Raw genomic sequence first — 14,130 nt, forward strand, 5'->3', positions numbered from 1 at the left:
GTCCATGAAGCTTGTCCAGATCCCTCTTTCTCTGGCTGTGAATGCCGGAGCAAACTCAGCCTCAGTCCAATGACCTATATCTGAAGACAAGAGTCTTCCTCTGTTGCCAAAGGACTGATGTGAAGGCGCTTGAGACTCCTCAACGTTGTTCAGGTTGGCCCTGAACATGAAGTGTGAGTCCCAAGGGTAAAAACCTCAGAATTGGTGCTGAGAGGTAACTTTTGAAGGGCTTTTTGAGCCAAGCCTCTCTTTCACGTCCATCTGATAGAGAGTTTGCTGATGGAATGAAAAGGAGGAAACACAGTCCTACTCCAGGAAGAGGTGGAGCCAAACAGTTTTGCTGAGTGAGCAATATAACAGGTACAAACAACATTGATTGACAGATATAAATAACCAATCCAACTACATTTACAGGGTAAGGGCAAAATCAGGCATGATACAACAATTCAAATCTTGAAACTTATAGTTTGACATATAGATGGCGCCACTCGCGCCGTCACACCATACCATTAAACAAAATATGCTGTGCCTTTCCAATGTTGGAATTTCTCTGCTTGGAATTTGGAAATACTTTAAGTAAAAAGGTTTAATCTACTTCCATCTACTTTCAGTGTGATGTTAGAGTATAGAAACATGGTAAAATTGTATATGTATTGTGGTGTTAAATAGCTTTGTACTAATGATTTTTAAGACAGTAAATATGTTGTCATCACAGTATAGTGGTTTGAGTGTTGAGATCAATGGAAACTGAGTGTCTTTGAGTGAGTCACATTTTCTCAGCTGAAGGGGAAGGCAGTGAGAAATCTCTGAATAAATATTATCAAGAAAACTCTAGGGTACGATAACTGTAAATCAAGGTTGAACTTGGAAATATGTGTTTAACATCCGCATGCATGCTGAAATGGCACATCTCAGTGTACGAGCACAATTATGCAAGCTGCCTTTTGCAATTCAATTATCTGAGAGTCTGGAGAATAACTGACCATCCCAACATTACAGGGAGACCATTGTCTGAGATGTTGCACACCCTCCCCTCAGCACCATAGCTGCGAAAACACATCAAGGAAGCTCTTCAGTGGAAACAGCCTTCCTTTCTAACACATTGATAAATATTATGCTCTTTTATTGCTGGGTTTTGCATTACTTTGTGTGCTGCTGGCACCAAAGCTGGTCCTAGGAAATGTGGTTTTCTCATCAGGTTTCAGTTTGCAGAGAGCGGGGGAGCTGAAATCACATCTTGAAACTACTCTTTTAACATGAAGAACTGCCAGAAGATGGGATTAAGAATAAGGAATGCCCCATTCTAAAAGTCTGTAGGGAAATGTTCTGAAATAAGGGGGATTCCATAGGCCTGTCTATTTTAGAAGAAGGGCCAGTTCTTTTTTTAAAAAAATGGGTCCATAGCCATTCAATTGAAACCTGAGCATATGTTTCTTTCATTGTTTGACCAATGTTGTCTTCCTTGAGAATCATGGACCAAGAACCAAGCTTTGCTTAACTCCCATGTCCTCACTGAAATTTATTTCTAGGTAAGATTTATAAGCCATTGTCTCAATACAATTGCCCATATTGGCATACTTTAAAACCAGTCAGTAATTCCAAATTAAGATACCATATAGACAAAAAAAGGAGCAGTATGAAATAAAAATCAAATAATCACCCACAATAGAAAAAGTCAATCCAGATAACTAGACAGTACAGGAAAGTTTATATGTTATATAAATAGAACCCTGTCTATAGTGGGGCAGAACTTAGACTCCCAACTATCTTTTCTTCACATATATTTTAACATTTAAACTAGCATCACCCTATACTTTTACACTTCATCTGTACATTTAACTCATACTAATCAACAAACAAAAATATTATGAAATAATTAATATTGTCTGAAAGAAGAATAGGATTATTGGTGACTATTGAGATTATCGCCATTAGCATCTTGGTCACATTCTGGCGTCGTCTGGTCTCATGTGTCCTCATTTTTTTATCTGGAAAAGCTACTACAAAGATAGCCACCTGAAGTCTAACCCTGCCAAGATACAAGTATGTGCTTTCTATCTACGTAATCGTGAAGCCAACAGGAAACTGAAGGTTACCTGGGAAAGCCAAGAGCTTGAACACTGTTCCCACCCTAAATATCTGGGCGTCACCTTAGGTTGAACACTAATGTTTAGGAAACACTGTGCGAAGACCAAACACAAAGTAGCTGCATGCAATAACATCCTGCGGAAACTTACTAATAGCACATGAAGTGCAGACCCAACATTAATCAGAACATCAGCCCTGGCCTTGTCTTACTCAACTGCTGGGTATGCCTGTCCCGTCTGGCATAAATCTGTCCAAGTAAAGCAGGTGAATATAGCACTGAATGAAACATAGAATAATCACAGGATGTCTTAAACCTACACCTGTTGATAGACTCTGTGAGCTAGCTGGCATTGCTCCACCTGATGTGTAATGGGAATTTGCTGGCAACTGAGAAAGAAATAAGGTTGAACACTGAAAGCTACCCACTGTATGGCTACCAGCCTCCTCCCAGTAGACTTAAATCAAGGAAAAGCTTCAGGAGAATCACCACTCCTCCAAATGTTCCTCCAGCAACAGCAAGAATATCCCTGTGGGCAGCAAAATCTGGATGGCCCCTCAGGGTCTTTCTCCAGGGGCAAACCAAGAATGGGCAACTTGGAAGTCCCTAAACAGACTCAGAAGCGGAGTGGGCAGATCAAAAGACAACCTGGCAAAATGGCACGACCTAGAAGAATCCTCCACCTTGTGCGACTGCGGAGCAGAACAAACAACTCCGCATCTGTATGCTTTCCCATAATGCCCTGCCTCATGCACAGAGGAAGAACTGTTTAAAGCTGCAGACAATGCAGTTGCTGTTGCCCATTTTTGATCTAAAACGATTTAGCTGCTTGTGATCCCTTTCTTTTTATCAGTTTTAAACTTATTTTATACAACGCTTTTGACATGAAATAAAATTTAAAATCTGGAAAATGTAAATAGAAAAGTAACATTTAAAAAAATATTAGTAGTGACCTTTTATATAACTCACAGAGGTTGCTAGCTAATGACCATGCATGCTAGGAGTTTGAAGATTGTATTCTAGGATACACTTCCAAGCTCTGTTGAAATCTTTCCCCCCATTTTCCCCTTCTCTTTTTCCATAACCTGTGTTTCTTTTCTAGCTTAAAAAGACAACAAGTCCCTCTTAATAGGCATTAAAAGCTAACCTTTGGCTTTTAATGAAGCTCTAGGTCAAGGGCATTTTAATGGAAAATGATGGTTTTCCATTTCTACATTTTCTGAAGAGGGAGAAAAAGAGAGAGAGAAGGAAAGAAGGAAGAATAGAAAGATGGATGAACAAGCAGACAGACACGGTAGTCATACAATACATACCGAATAGATTTGCCATTTTTTTGCTTAGTAAGCACAGTAGCCTCTTGGAATAGTTTGGAAAAGTTACTTTTTAACACTCCAATAACCAGAATCCCCCAGTCAGCACTGGGCATGCTTGCTAAGAGATAATGAGAGCTGTAGTGCCAAAATGTAACTTTCCCAGTCTTGGTGGTTGTTCTTACTGCTACTGCGCTTCTTCCCCTGTTTAATGAATCAGACAAAATTTGCTGGCCCACGTCACACCCAAAACTGAAAGGACAAGGACTTGTTTACAAACAGTGGTTTGAATGGGATTCAATTGTGAAGACTTGAGGCATTAAAGGCACATTTCTTGCTTGTTCTATAATAAAATGCATGTCATTTATGGCATTCCTTACTTTCCCAGGTAGTGAAGAGTTAATAGCATTCTTTAAACAATGAGCAGATGTTAATGTCATTATGCTGGATTGTTAACAACAAACACATTTCTTTTTCCTGCACAGGGCCAATATTTTTTGACAGATAAGTGCTGTTTTCTGAGAAGTGGTACATAGAAAGAAACAAAAGGAGGATCGCAGAGAGTGCGATATATCCTGAAAACAATAATTGCATTCATAGATGTTGCTCCCAACTTCTGTGAAAAGCTGCTTGTAACGGGTAGACTGAATGAATTTATCATTTAAAAATACTTAAAAAAACCTTCAGTGTTAACTAGAACCCTACAACAATTTGGAATTCCTCACTTTAAATATTGCATTTATAATACAGTTTACAGGTTTTCATTCCATCCTATCAAAAGAAGGAATGCTTCAATCAGACCTAAAACATCCAATTATGTCACAATTATGTGCATCAAATTTCATTTTTGTGTTAAGTTGTGCGGTACTCACTTTGAAAATACTCGTAGTTGTTGTCCTTCAGAAACTTCTTTTTTTGTGGCTGAGGGTAGGACTATTATTTTCTTCAGTCTAGGCATTTCGTTTGTAATTTTCTTTAATGAAAATATGCCATTTTTAACCTTTCAATGTACAGACTGCAAAGGCAAAGTTTCTGCAGTTTAATAAACCTTTCCCATGTTTTTATTATAGAACCAACTAGTCATTTATATGTAATTTATAATCCAGGAACAAAATTGTGTTACATCGTGTAAGTGATTGCTACTCTCATCTTGTGAGGACAGCAACCATGATCACCAAAGAGTCTCAGTGAAGATGGCCTTTGATGAAAGCTTAGCATAATGAAATGTTCCTTCAGTTTCCAAATTTTTAGCATGTCAGAGAGTGGGGCACTGAATGTCATTTATACCTAGCATACCTAATAGTTTCTGTTTCCCCTTTCCCTTTATAATTTTAACTGCCCCTTTCTTTTATAGTAAAGGTAAAGGTTTCCCCTGACATTAAGTCCAGTCGTGACCGACTCTGGGGGTTGGTGCTCATCTCCATTTCTAAGCTGAAGAGCCAGCGTTGTCCATAGACATCTCCAGGTCATGTGACCGGCATGACTGCATGGAGTGCCGTTACCTTCCTGCCGGAGCTGTACCTATTGATCTACTCACACTTGCATGTTTTCGAACTGCTAGGTTGGCAGGAGCTGGGGCTAACAGCGGGCGCTCATTCTGCTCCCGGGATTTGAACCTGGGACCTTTCGGTCCGCAAGTTCAGCAGCTCAGCGCTTTAACACACATTCTATTTCTAAATGTTCAACTGAAGTTTGGAAAGAGTGTAGTGATCTGAGTTTGGACTACGACTATGGAGAGCAGGGTTCAATTGCCCACTCAGCCACATAACATATTCGGCTGAATGGACAATCAAACTTTGGGCAAGTCACACTCTCTCAGCCTCAGGAGAAAGCAATGGCAAATCTGAACAAATTTTGCCCAGAAAACCTCATGTAAGGTTTGCCTTAAGTTTGTGATAGGTTGAAAATGATTTGAAAGCACTCAGCAATAATGCAATATTAAGGAGTGGAGGAAAATTTCATTGGGGGTCAGCTTTTTTATTCTGCCCCCACCCTGTGTACGTAGCTACACCACCGTGTTGCACCTGCACCTCTTCCATTTCTCAGTGCTTTGGTGGTTCAGTTGTACCAGGGGCCATCCCTTTATCATGTGTTTATATATGTATATGTTCAGCTAAATATCTATAGCTTCTAGCCCGAGTTTCCTTGGACTGTAACTCCCAGAACTCCCCAGCTGGCATGGGTGCTTACATTGCTGACTGGGGAAATGTGGAAGTTTTAATTCAGAAAAAGTAATTTTTCCAAGTTCTACTGCTACCTGAGCATAGTATGTCATTTGTTTTATGGACTCGACTGTGAAAGGTTCTATGATTTTTTTTCATGATGCCACCAGGATTTATTGGACATAATTTTGTGCATGTGTGTCCATTTTGCATAATGTTTTTATATTTTGCATAAATGTGTTTTTAACTGTGTTGTGCCCTGTCTTGAGGAGAGGCAAGTACAAAATTATTATTATTATTATTATTATTATTATTATTATTATTATTATTATTTGTGTGCTCGGTTGGCATTTCCACGGGCTTCTCATCTGAAACAGTGGCATTTGCTCACATGTTGGCTCACCTGGAATGTGGCTCCTATGGCAAATATGTCTTTGTAAGTAAGCAAACACCTTTGCATTGAGTTTCACATTCCAGCCGCTCAGTGCTCACTTTGACAAAACCAAACCAGAAAGAAGAACAACAACAATAATACTTAAGGCAGCAAAGGTATCCACTTACCCATTGCATCATAATGGAACAGCTGAGGGAAACCTGTAGAATCCCTGCTTTCCTGTTTGGAAAGAATGGCCTTGAGTTTTGCAGCTGTGGCTCTATTAGGGAGAATACAGTAAAGGTGGTGCAAGGGGGGGGGCGTTGGGATCATATGATCTGTAGTGCAAAGGGACTAAGTGAGTGGAGGAGGGATCAGAATAGATAGTAGATCAGAGGGTTCAGTTGTGGCTGCTGTATAATACATACCACAGGGCTCAGTTCAGAGCTGTTAGCTGGCAAGTTAGTAAGCAAATACAGCCAATATCGATCCTGGCTGCTTGAAGGCAAAAGGGATATTTTTGCTCCCTGGTTCTACTTTCTGCTCCTTCCTCCAACGACTCCCATCTGGTTCTGCTATATTCCAGGCATGATCAGTGGAGAATATTGCAGGACAAACATCTCAGGTCTTTCCAGGTGAGTTCCTGATTTATTTTGCTAGTGATGGGGAGTGGGTGTGCGGGTGAGATGTGTATTTGTATGAGCATGGAAAATGCTCATACAAATTCCAGACTTTCTGTTTAAACTTGGAAAACTTGGCTCAGGCATTTGAGGGAAGGAAACGAGAAAGAAGTTGCGACATGTTGAAATAGTTGTGAACAAATGCTTCAACTTTGCCTGATTCCCTGCCTCCTTAATCAAGGTAATTTTTTTTCTGTGAAAACAGCCGTAACTTTGTAGGAATTCAAAGACATTTTGATCTGGCTCATGGGTAGGCTTCTTGGTTATTGATATTTACTTGATATCATTCATAGGTCACTTTCCTCAGTGTTGAACTTGGATGTTGCTTATTCTCTAGGTAAGGACTGGACTTTGAGGACACTAGTGATATGAAAGGGTGGAGAAAGAGGACATACTGATAATATGATTTTTTTGGATAGTATGAATTATTTTTTTGTGTCCTTTCTGGATTTTTGCTAAATTTTCCTCCAATTAAAAATCTTAAGCTAGGAATTACATCTCTACCTTTTCTTTTTAAAGTGCCTTGACAAATTTTAAGAAATAAGGAAATGTTCTTGGATCTCTTGGGGATTATTTGAATGCGACTTTCTTGCTTCTTGGCAGGGGGTTGGACTGGATGGTCCACGAGGTCTCTTCCAACTTTAGGATTCTATGAAACTAAGGGTGTAACCAGACTGATTAAAAGCATCAGAAAGTCTTTGATTTTGTTCCACTTCTTTTTTATAGCTTGAAAATCCATACACTTTCTATTTATCCCACAATATTTTCAGTCAGCTCCTGGTAGGATCAGAAATTTTCTATGTATGAATTAATAAACCAGCCTAGCTCCCTAGATTGGTTTATTAATTCAGTATATAATTGGAAATAACAAGATCAAAATCTGGGACTTTTAATTAAGTTTGGACGCACACTAAGGGCATGAAGTCTAGTAGTAAATTGATACCTTGGGAAGACTGAGAACATCTGAAGCCTTTAAAATACAGTTCAACCCCCATTATCCACATAGGACACCTTCTAAGACTTCTTGTGGATTCATGAAACCATGAATAAGAGTGAACCCTATGTTTTGACTATATGTGGTCTGGATGCATATCATAGAATTACACTGAAAGATATAAAGAGGTACAAAAATACTTGTGGGGGAAATATTTTGGAGTGTGAATCAGTAAAATTGTGGACATTGAACCTGTTGATAAGAGGGTCATACTGTACATAGTGACAGAGAGCAGGGACTATTATATGCCTGCGTTAAACATTTATAAATAATCGCTCCCCCAAATGATTCAAATGGATTGGGTTTGAGCTCTCAAACTATGGATTTTATAGCATGGTTCGTATTGTGAGAATCTAATGAAGTGACGAAGATACGTGGAGGCCAAACATTTCCCAAAATAAAGTGATAAATTGAATACAAAGCAGCTGCTATCACACTGATTAAAAAAAGACTTAGGAGCAAAATGACATTTCAGTAGCCTTTGGTCATCTTTTTATTTGCTGTTTGATTTTTTACTATATAATTCTCTGATTCCTTTGGCTCATTTCCAGTTATCAGTTTTGTATACCCCAGTTTTTTCTGCGTTGGGAAAATGGATTCAAATTCCAAGTTGGATAAAGTGACACATGCTAAGATAAAGGGTCTTGAAGCTGGCAGACTGGCCAACCTTCCAGAATGTATACCTCTTGAAAGTATACACAGGTAGGCACATATTGGATGGAGACATCAGTACGGAAACATACTTCATGTGAAGGGAAGGAAACAAAAGCCATTTTTAGAGATGGCTATTCCACTATATCACACATAAATTTTCCAAGCCTTTTGATTCAGGAATAAGGAATATTTTCAGTAGTCACAAGCAGACCCATAACTTCCGATTAGACTGAATCCTACTAAATTCCTACATTATGTATGGATGTTTAGATTTTTCCCTCCCAGAACTAAAGCAAGTGCTTACATGCTGATCTGAGATTTTGTTAGCAAAATGTCACATTTGTATTTAAAAAGGTAAAGGGTTTCCCTTGACATTAAGTCCAGTCATGTCTTACCCTGGGGGTTGGTGCTCATCTCCATCTATAAGCCGAAGAGCCGGCGTTGTCCGTAGACACCGCCAAGGTCATGTGGCCGGCATGACTGCATGGAACGCCGTTACCTTCCTGCTGGAGCGGTACCTATTGATCTACTCACATTGGCATGTTTTCGGACTGCTAGGTTGGCAGAAGCTGGAGCGAACAGCGGCTGCTCCTGGGGTTTGAACCTGGGACCTTTCGGTCTGCAAGTTCAGCACCTCAGTGATTTAACACACTTCGCCACCGGGGTTCCAATGTTACATTATTGTATTACATTACGTAAAATAGTAAGTTGATATTAAATCTGTATATGATTTTCCCTTGTGTGTATCAAGCCCCAAAGAACCTTTGACACCATCTTTCAGCAGTCCTGGAAATGTCAATGAATGAACTTCCCACTCTGGCATGACTCCACCATCTCCTATCTCCAAATACTGGAAATGGCCAAAGGAAGGAAAGGTGGGGAGGATGGTGGTCACAGAGGTCTCTTTTGACTTGGGAAGCTGGCATAGGAAGGCTAGGCTTTTAATATATAATAAAATAGGACTGACAGTAAAATGTTATAATACACAGTGTTTCTCTTCCAAGTTTCAACCAGCTGGCCACACCTACTTTCAGGATGCTCTGTTCCATCTCTCTCCTGAGTTGGTGTTTATCTCTTTCCCTTCATGATAGCAGGTCAGCATTCCATGGCTATGGATCTTGCATATTGGGCTGCTTCTTTCCCTTTAGTGTCTCTGTGTGCACGTTTTAGCATGTTTCTGCATACCTTTGCATTCCCCCCAAACCAATACATGCCTCCTTGTATGATGATGCTGTTTCAATGAACCTTCCATTACTAAATAGGACAGCAGATAGCACTTTTTCTGAGAAGTGTGTCTTAAACTTCACAGCATGGTTTGTGTTTTGGACTATGACTTTGGGAACCAGGGTTCAAACCAACAGGGTAACTTGGGTAAGTCACATTCTCTCAACTTCAGAGGAAGGCAATGGCAAACCACTTCTGAGCAATCTAGCCAAGAAAACCCTTAGGCTAAGATTGGAAACAACCTGAAGGTACATAGCAATAACAAGATGCCCGGCTAAGTGTAGTCTAGACTAGAGGGCCCTTCTACACAGGCCCTAAAAATGTGGAAGAGACTGGGATAAAAGGGGATGGTGGCTAAATGACATTTAAGGAAAATGTGCACTGATTCAAATTAACAGTTGAAAATCAGGTTTTAAAAGGTGTACTTAAAACCTGATTTCGGCTGAAATTGTGCATATTCGTATGACTGTATATCCCTGCAGTCAAGGAAAACACGTGACTTCATTTCTATATGCTGGTTTGGACAACTCCAGCGCATGTAGGTGTTTTAAAATCTCAAAAGAGCTGATGAGGACTGTAAACAAATGGAGCCACGGACACACATATGGCTAAGTGGAAGCACAATTAAAAAGCAATTACAAGTAAGTAAGTAGGGGCCCCTGGTGGTACAATGCATTAAAGCGCTGAGCTGCTGAACTTGCGGACCAACAGGTGCCAGATTCAAATCCTGGGAGCGGAATGAGCGCCCGCTGTTAGCCCCAGCTCCTGCCAACCTAGCAGTTCAAAAACATGCAAATGTGAGTAGATTAATAGGTACCGCTCCGGCAGGAAGGTAACTGCGCTCCATGCAGTCATGCCGGCCACATGACCTTGGAGGTGTCTACGGACAACGCCGGCTCTTCGGCTTAGAAATGGAGATGAGCACCAACTCCCAGAGTCGGTCACGACTGGACTTAACATCAGGGGAAAACCTTTACCTTTACCTTTTAAGTAAGTAAAACTTTATTTATATACCACTCTATCTCCCCAAAGGGACTCACGGCAGTTTCCAAGGTGAACTCTCTTCAACCATTCCTTTGTTTTGATGTTTATGAAATTAGACAAAGTTTGAATTTACAGTAGGGTGAGGAGAGATAATAAGAAATATGCTTGTGTGTATATTTAGATATCTGAATCAGCACATATAAAGTCCAGTGCATCTCGGAGGGTCAATTAAAAAAAAATAAAGTAAACTTCTGCTGGATGTTCCCCTGTCCATCTTACGGATTTCAAAAATCTGTTACAAATGAAGGCATCAGGATGATGGGGGACCTTTTACTGACAGGTCTGTGTTTGGACTTGCTATCAGGTCCTGTGATTTTTTGGCTCACTTATTTCTCCTACATTTTGACTCTGTTTGGAAGCACCGTAAAATGATCAAGTTCAAATCCCCACTCAACCATGATGCTTCTTTGGTGGCTTTGGGCTACTAAGTATCTCCCAGCCCAGTGGTTCTCAACCTGGGGTCCCCAGATGTTTATGGCCTTCAAATCCCTGAAATCCTAACAGCTGGTAAACTGGCAGGGATTTCTGGGAGTTGTAGGCCAAAAACATCTGGGGACCTCTGGTTGAGAACCATTGTTTCAGCCTAACCTTCCTCATGGTGTTGTCATAAGGATAAATAGGACATAATAGAGTACCTTGTAAATTACCTTGAATGGAAGAAAGGTGCAATAAATAAAATGTGTATTAAGCAAAGAAATAAATAAATAACATTACATTGTAAGTTCATAAGGCTCTCCAAGTTCAGAAGTGGCATACTAGTGATTTACTGCAGTAATGGAAGAGTATTGAATGTGTGTCAGCTTCCCAGAGACATCTGGCTGCCTGCTGTGAGAAAGGGGATGCTTTGGTTCTGATCCAGTAGGACTTTCCTGATGTTTCCAGACATGAAATTTGTATTTTGACTTCCTAGTCAACACCTCAGTCATTTAAGCCTCATTTACCTTTGAGTTACAGCTGACTCTCCATGTTTGTGAGTTTTACTTTTGCAGATGTCTTGAATATGTTCTCTAAAAATTTCTGGGTCCTTGAGAACTGACAAAAAAGAATAAACAAAATGGAGAGGATTTGTTAATAGGTGAGCAGCCTAAGCCTGACAACAGATTGTTGTGTAGCTTTACATATGATGTTCTAATTGCTCTGCAGAAGTAAAAATATTGCTACTTGACAGAAGACACTCTGGTCACAGATAGTAGACCTTGCACTTTGTTTAGAATGAAAAATTATAAATGTGAATGATTTGTAGACTGAGTTCATCCTATTTAAATGTCTCCAGAGCCCCTTTTGAATCTTGAAAAAGTATTCAGATGTGGCATAAGCATAAATGCGATCATTTCACATTGAAGCAGATAGCCTTAGCGCACTCTATTCAAAATTACATATACTCTGTGACACCCTTATGTTCCTGGACTTCTCATGGATACGCAAAACCATCCATAATAGTGAACTGGATTGAAATGAAGGACTTCAGGCCTAAGTATACCATACAGTCACACTGGAGAACCTAGAAAATGCCTAGAGAGGACATATTTTGTCAGATATGGTTAAATGAAACTGCTGAATTTTGGCATTACAGAAGTGACCACAGGCATTCAGAACAAGTTCTAGTCCTGAAAGTTAGAAACCTAATTCCTAGACTTTCTATTTTTTTTTAAGTTATGAGTTTGGGCTTTATTTTTATTGCTGACGTTCTTCATATGCTAGTGCGAGAAATTTTAGGACTAGAGGCTAATATCCTAATAAGGACAAATGAAAATACCCAACGTTTAGTGGTGAGATTAAAGAACTGAGGAAGTGGATCATTCTGTCTCCCCTCCTGCCCATCTGAGAAGCATAAGGTGTGGTTTGGCATGCTCAGGAGTGGTTTGGCTAGCTGGTCATGGGACAGTTTGTTCTGCTGTTGAAATCCCTTGTAGAGCCCATGATCACGACAATCTAGCCGTCTTTCGTTTCCGTTGTGTGTGTTGTCGCTTGTTGAGTCAGATATTGGATGTGGCAAGAAAAGCTGAAATACCTAAGAAGGATAATGTCAGTAACTGCTTTGGAAACATGCCTGCACATATTCACAAAAATAGGCATTTTTAAGATATGTATATCGTAGGGCCCCCACTTTTGCCCTTTTCCTCCCAGGATCGTTCCATCTCAATCTAGCCTCATTAGTCAATCATGCTCATTTTCACATGTATTTTGAAGGTTACCAACTTGTCCAGAGGCATTTCTCAGGTGGCACAAAGACCTGAAGGCAGGAGGGAAAGAAACCTCAGCTGCAGCAGCCAATGAAAGACTGGATTCAGCCCAACATGAAAACAAATAAAACATAATTAAAAACTAAACAATAAAAATAGAGAGCACTCAGTCTTGAAAAAAAATCCTGTTTTTCCCTGCTGGCAGAAGGATCAAGAGAGAGAGACAGAGACACAGAGAGACTGAGAGAGAGAGAGAGAGAAGCAACCACGGGGTTATTTACACTACACAATTATAGCAGTTTGATGTCACATTAAAGCACTGGCTTAATCCTTTAGGTTCCTGCAATTCTCAGTTAGAATTCTTTACTGTACAACAATGCAGTTCCCTGGTATATAATGCTAACTAACTACCGTCAGCCCTCCATATTTGCTTGGACTAGGACTACAGTACTGCAAAAATGTTAGTACTGTGAATAAAAAAACCAGTATTTTTAAGACTTTTTAAAGTATCTCCATAGAGTTGTGCCAGAGGACCGAGCGGAACCATATTAATCAAATTCAGGAATAATCATAGAATCAGAGTTGGAAGGGACCATAAGGTCCATCCAGTCCAACTCCCTGCCATGCAACAACATAGAATCAAATCCACAAAACATAAACCTGCAAATGTGAAGGGCTGGCTATACATTTTGGAAATGCAATACTAGGATTTTCTAGGAAAGAGACATGAAACTTGAAATGACAATTCAGGCCAGGAGAGATAAAGTACGCATAACATTAAATTCAGAAGATTTCAGTTCTTAGCTTTGTTCTCTTCTTATAAAGCCTCATTTTTTCTGTGTTTTGAATGGAAGCTAATTCTGAATTTCCTGCATGTGTATATGCATTCAATCATGTGTGTCCTAGATGGCTTCCAAGTTCCATATCTTCAACATTTTGCAGATGTAAACCAGGACATATGTGGCTAAGCAACATCACAGTGTAGCCAAGAGTGCGAAAATTATTAATGAGGAAGAACATACAAACAAGGAGACCCTGCAGCAGTTTGCTTTTGTCAGAACCTATTGGGATACGCAAGATTCTGCCACCTTCTCACCTTTTCGCTGCTGAATTCATTGAGTGCAAACTAGTTTGGACATTTGTACTTAATTTGCACCTGCAGAAGTAAAATTAGGACAAAAGGGAAGGTGGGAGGAGGAGGATGAAACTGGGACATTTAAAAAAGGAATTACAGAAGACCAATTAAGACTGTCCCTGCCAATTGGGATGGTTGGCAGTTATTAAGTGAACCCGTTCTTTTCTCTAGCAGAGCAGAATTTTGTAGAATGTTAAAAAAAATCCCTATATTTGGCAATCTTCACATTACTTCTCAGCAAAATTAGCATCTATATATCCAGTAATAAAGGCAGGGAGAGCAATA

General features: G+C 39.9%; 1 protein-coding gene and 1 long non-coding RNA gene across 12 annotated transcripts in view; one reads left to right on the forward strand and one right to left on the reverse strand.

The window, feature by feature from the left end:
- LOC103278827 (uncharacterized) overlaps positions 1 to 6,214 on the reverse strand; it is a 37,594-nt gene extending 31,380 nt beyond the window's left edge. Inside the window, exon 1 of the long non-coding RNA XR_506356.3 lies at positions 6,120 to 6,214. This is a non-coding gene — a long non-coding RNA (uncharacterized LOC103278827). The remainder of the gene's footprint in view (positions 1 to 6,119) is intronic.
- The window catches only part of cald1 (caldesmon 1), a 173,356-nt gene that overhangs the window by 122,970 nt on the left and 36,256 nt on the right, over positions 1 to 14,130 (forward strand). Inside the window, exon 1 of one of the 11 annotated variants that reach the window (XM_008110503.3) lies at positions 6,262 to 6,566. The exons of the other annotated variants lie outside the window; for them this stretch is intronic. Within the exon in view, the coding sequence (XP_008108710.2) occupies positions 6,520 to 6,566 (47 nt within the window). The 5' untranslated portion in view covers positions 6,262 to 6,519. Of the gene's footprint in view, positions 1 to 6,261; positions 6,567 to 14,130 lie in introns of those variants that run through there. 11 annotated transcript variants of the gene reach the window in all.

The sequence above is a fragment of the Anolis carolinensis genome, chromosome 5 (assembly GCF_035594765.1).
Source record: "Anolis carolinensis isolate JA03-04 chromosome 5, rAnoCar3.1.pri, whole genome shotgun sequence".
NCBI classification, from domain to species: Eukaryota; Metazoa; Chordata; class Lepidosauria; order Squamata; family Dactyloidae; genus Anolis; species Anolis carolinensis.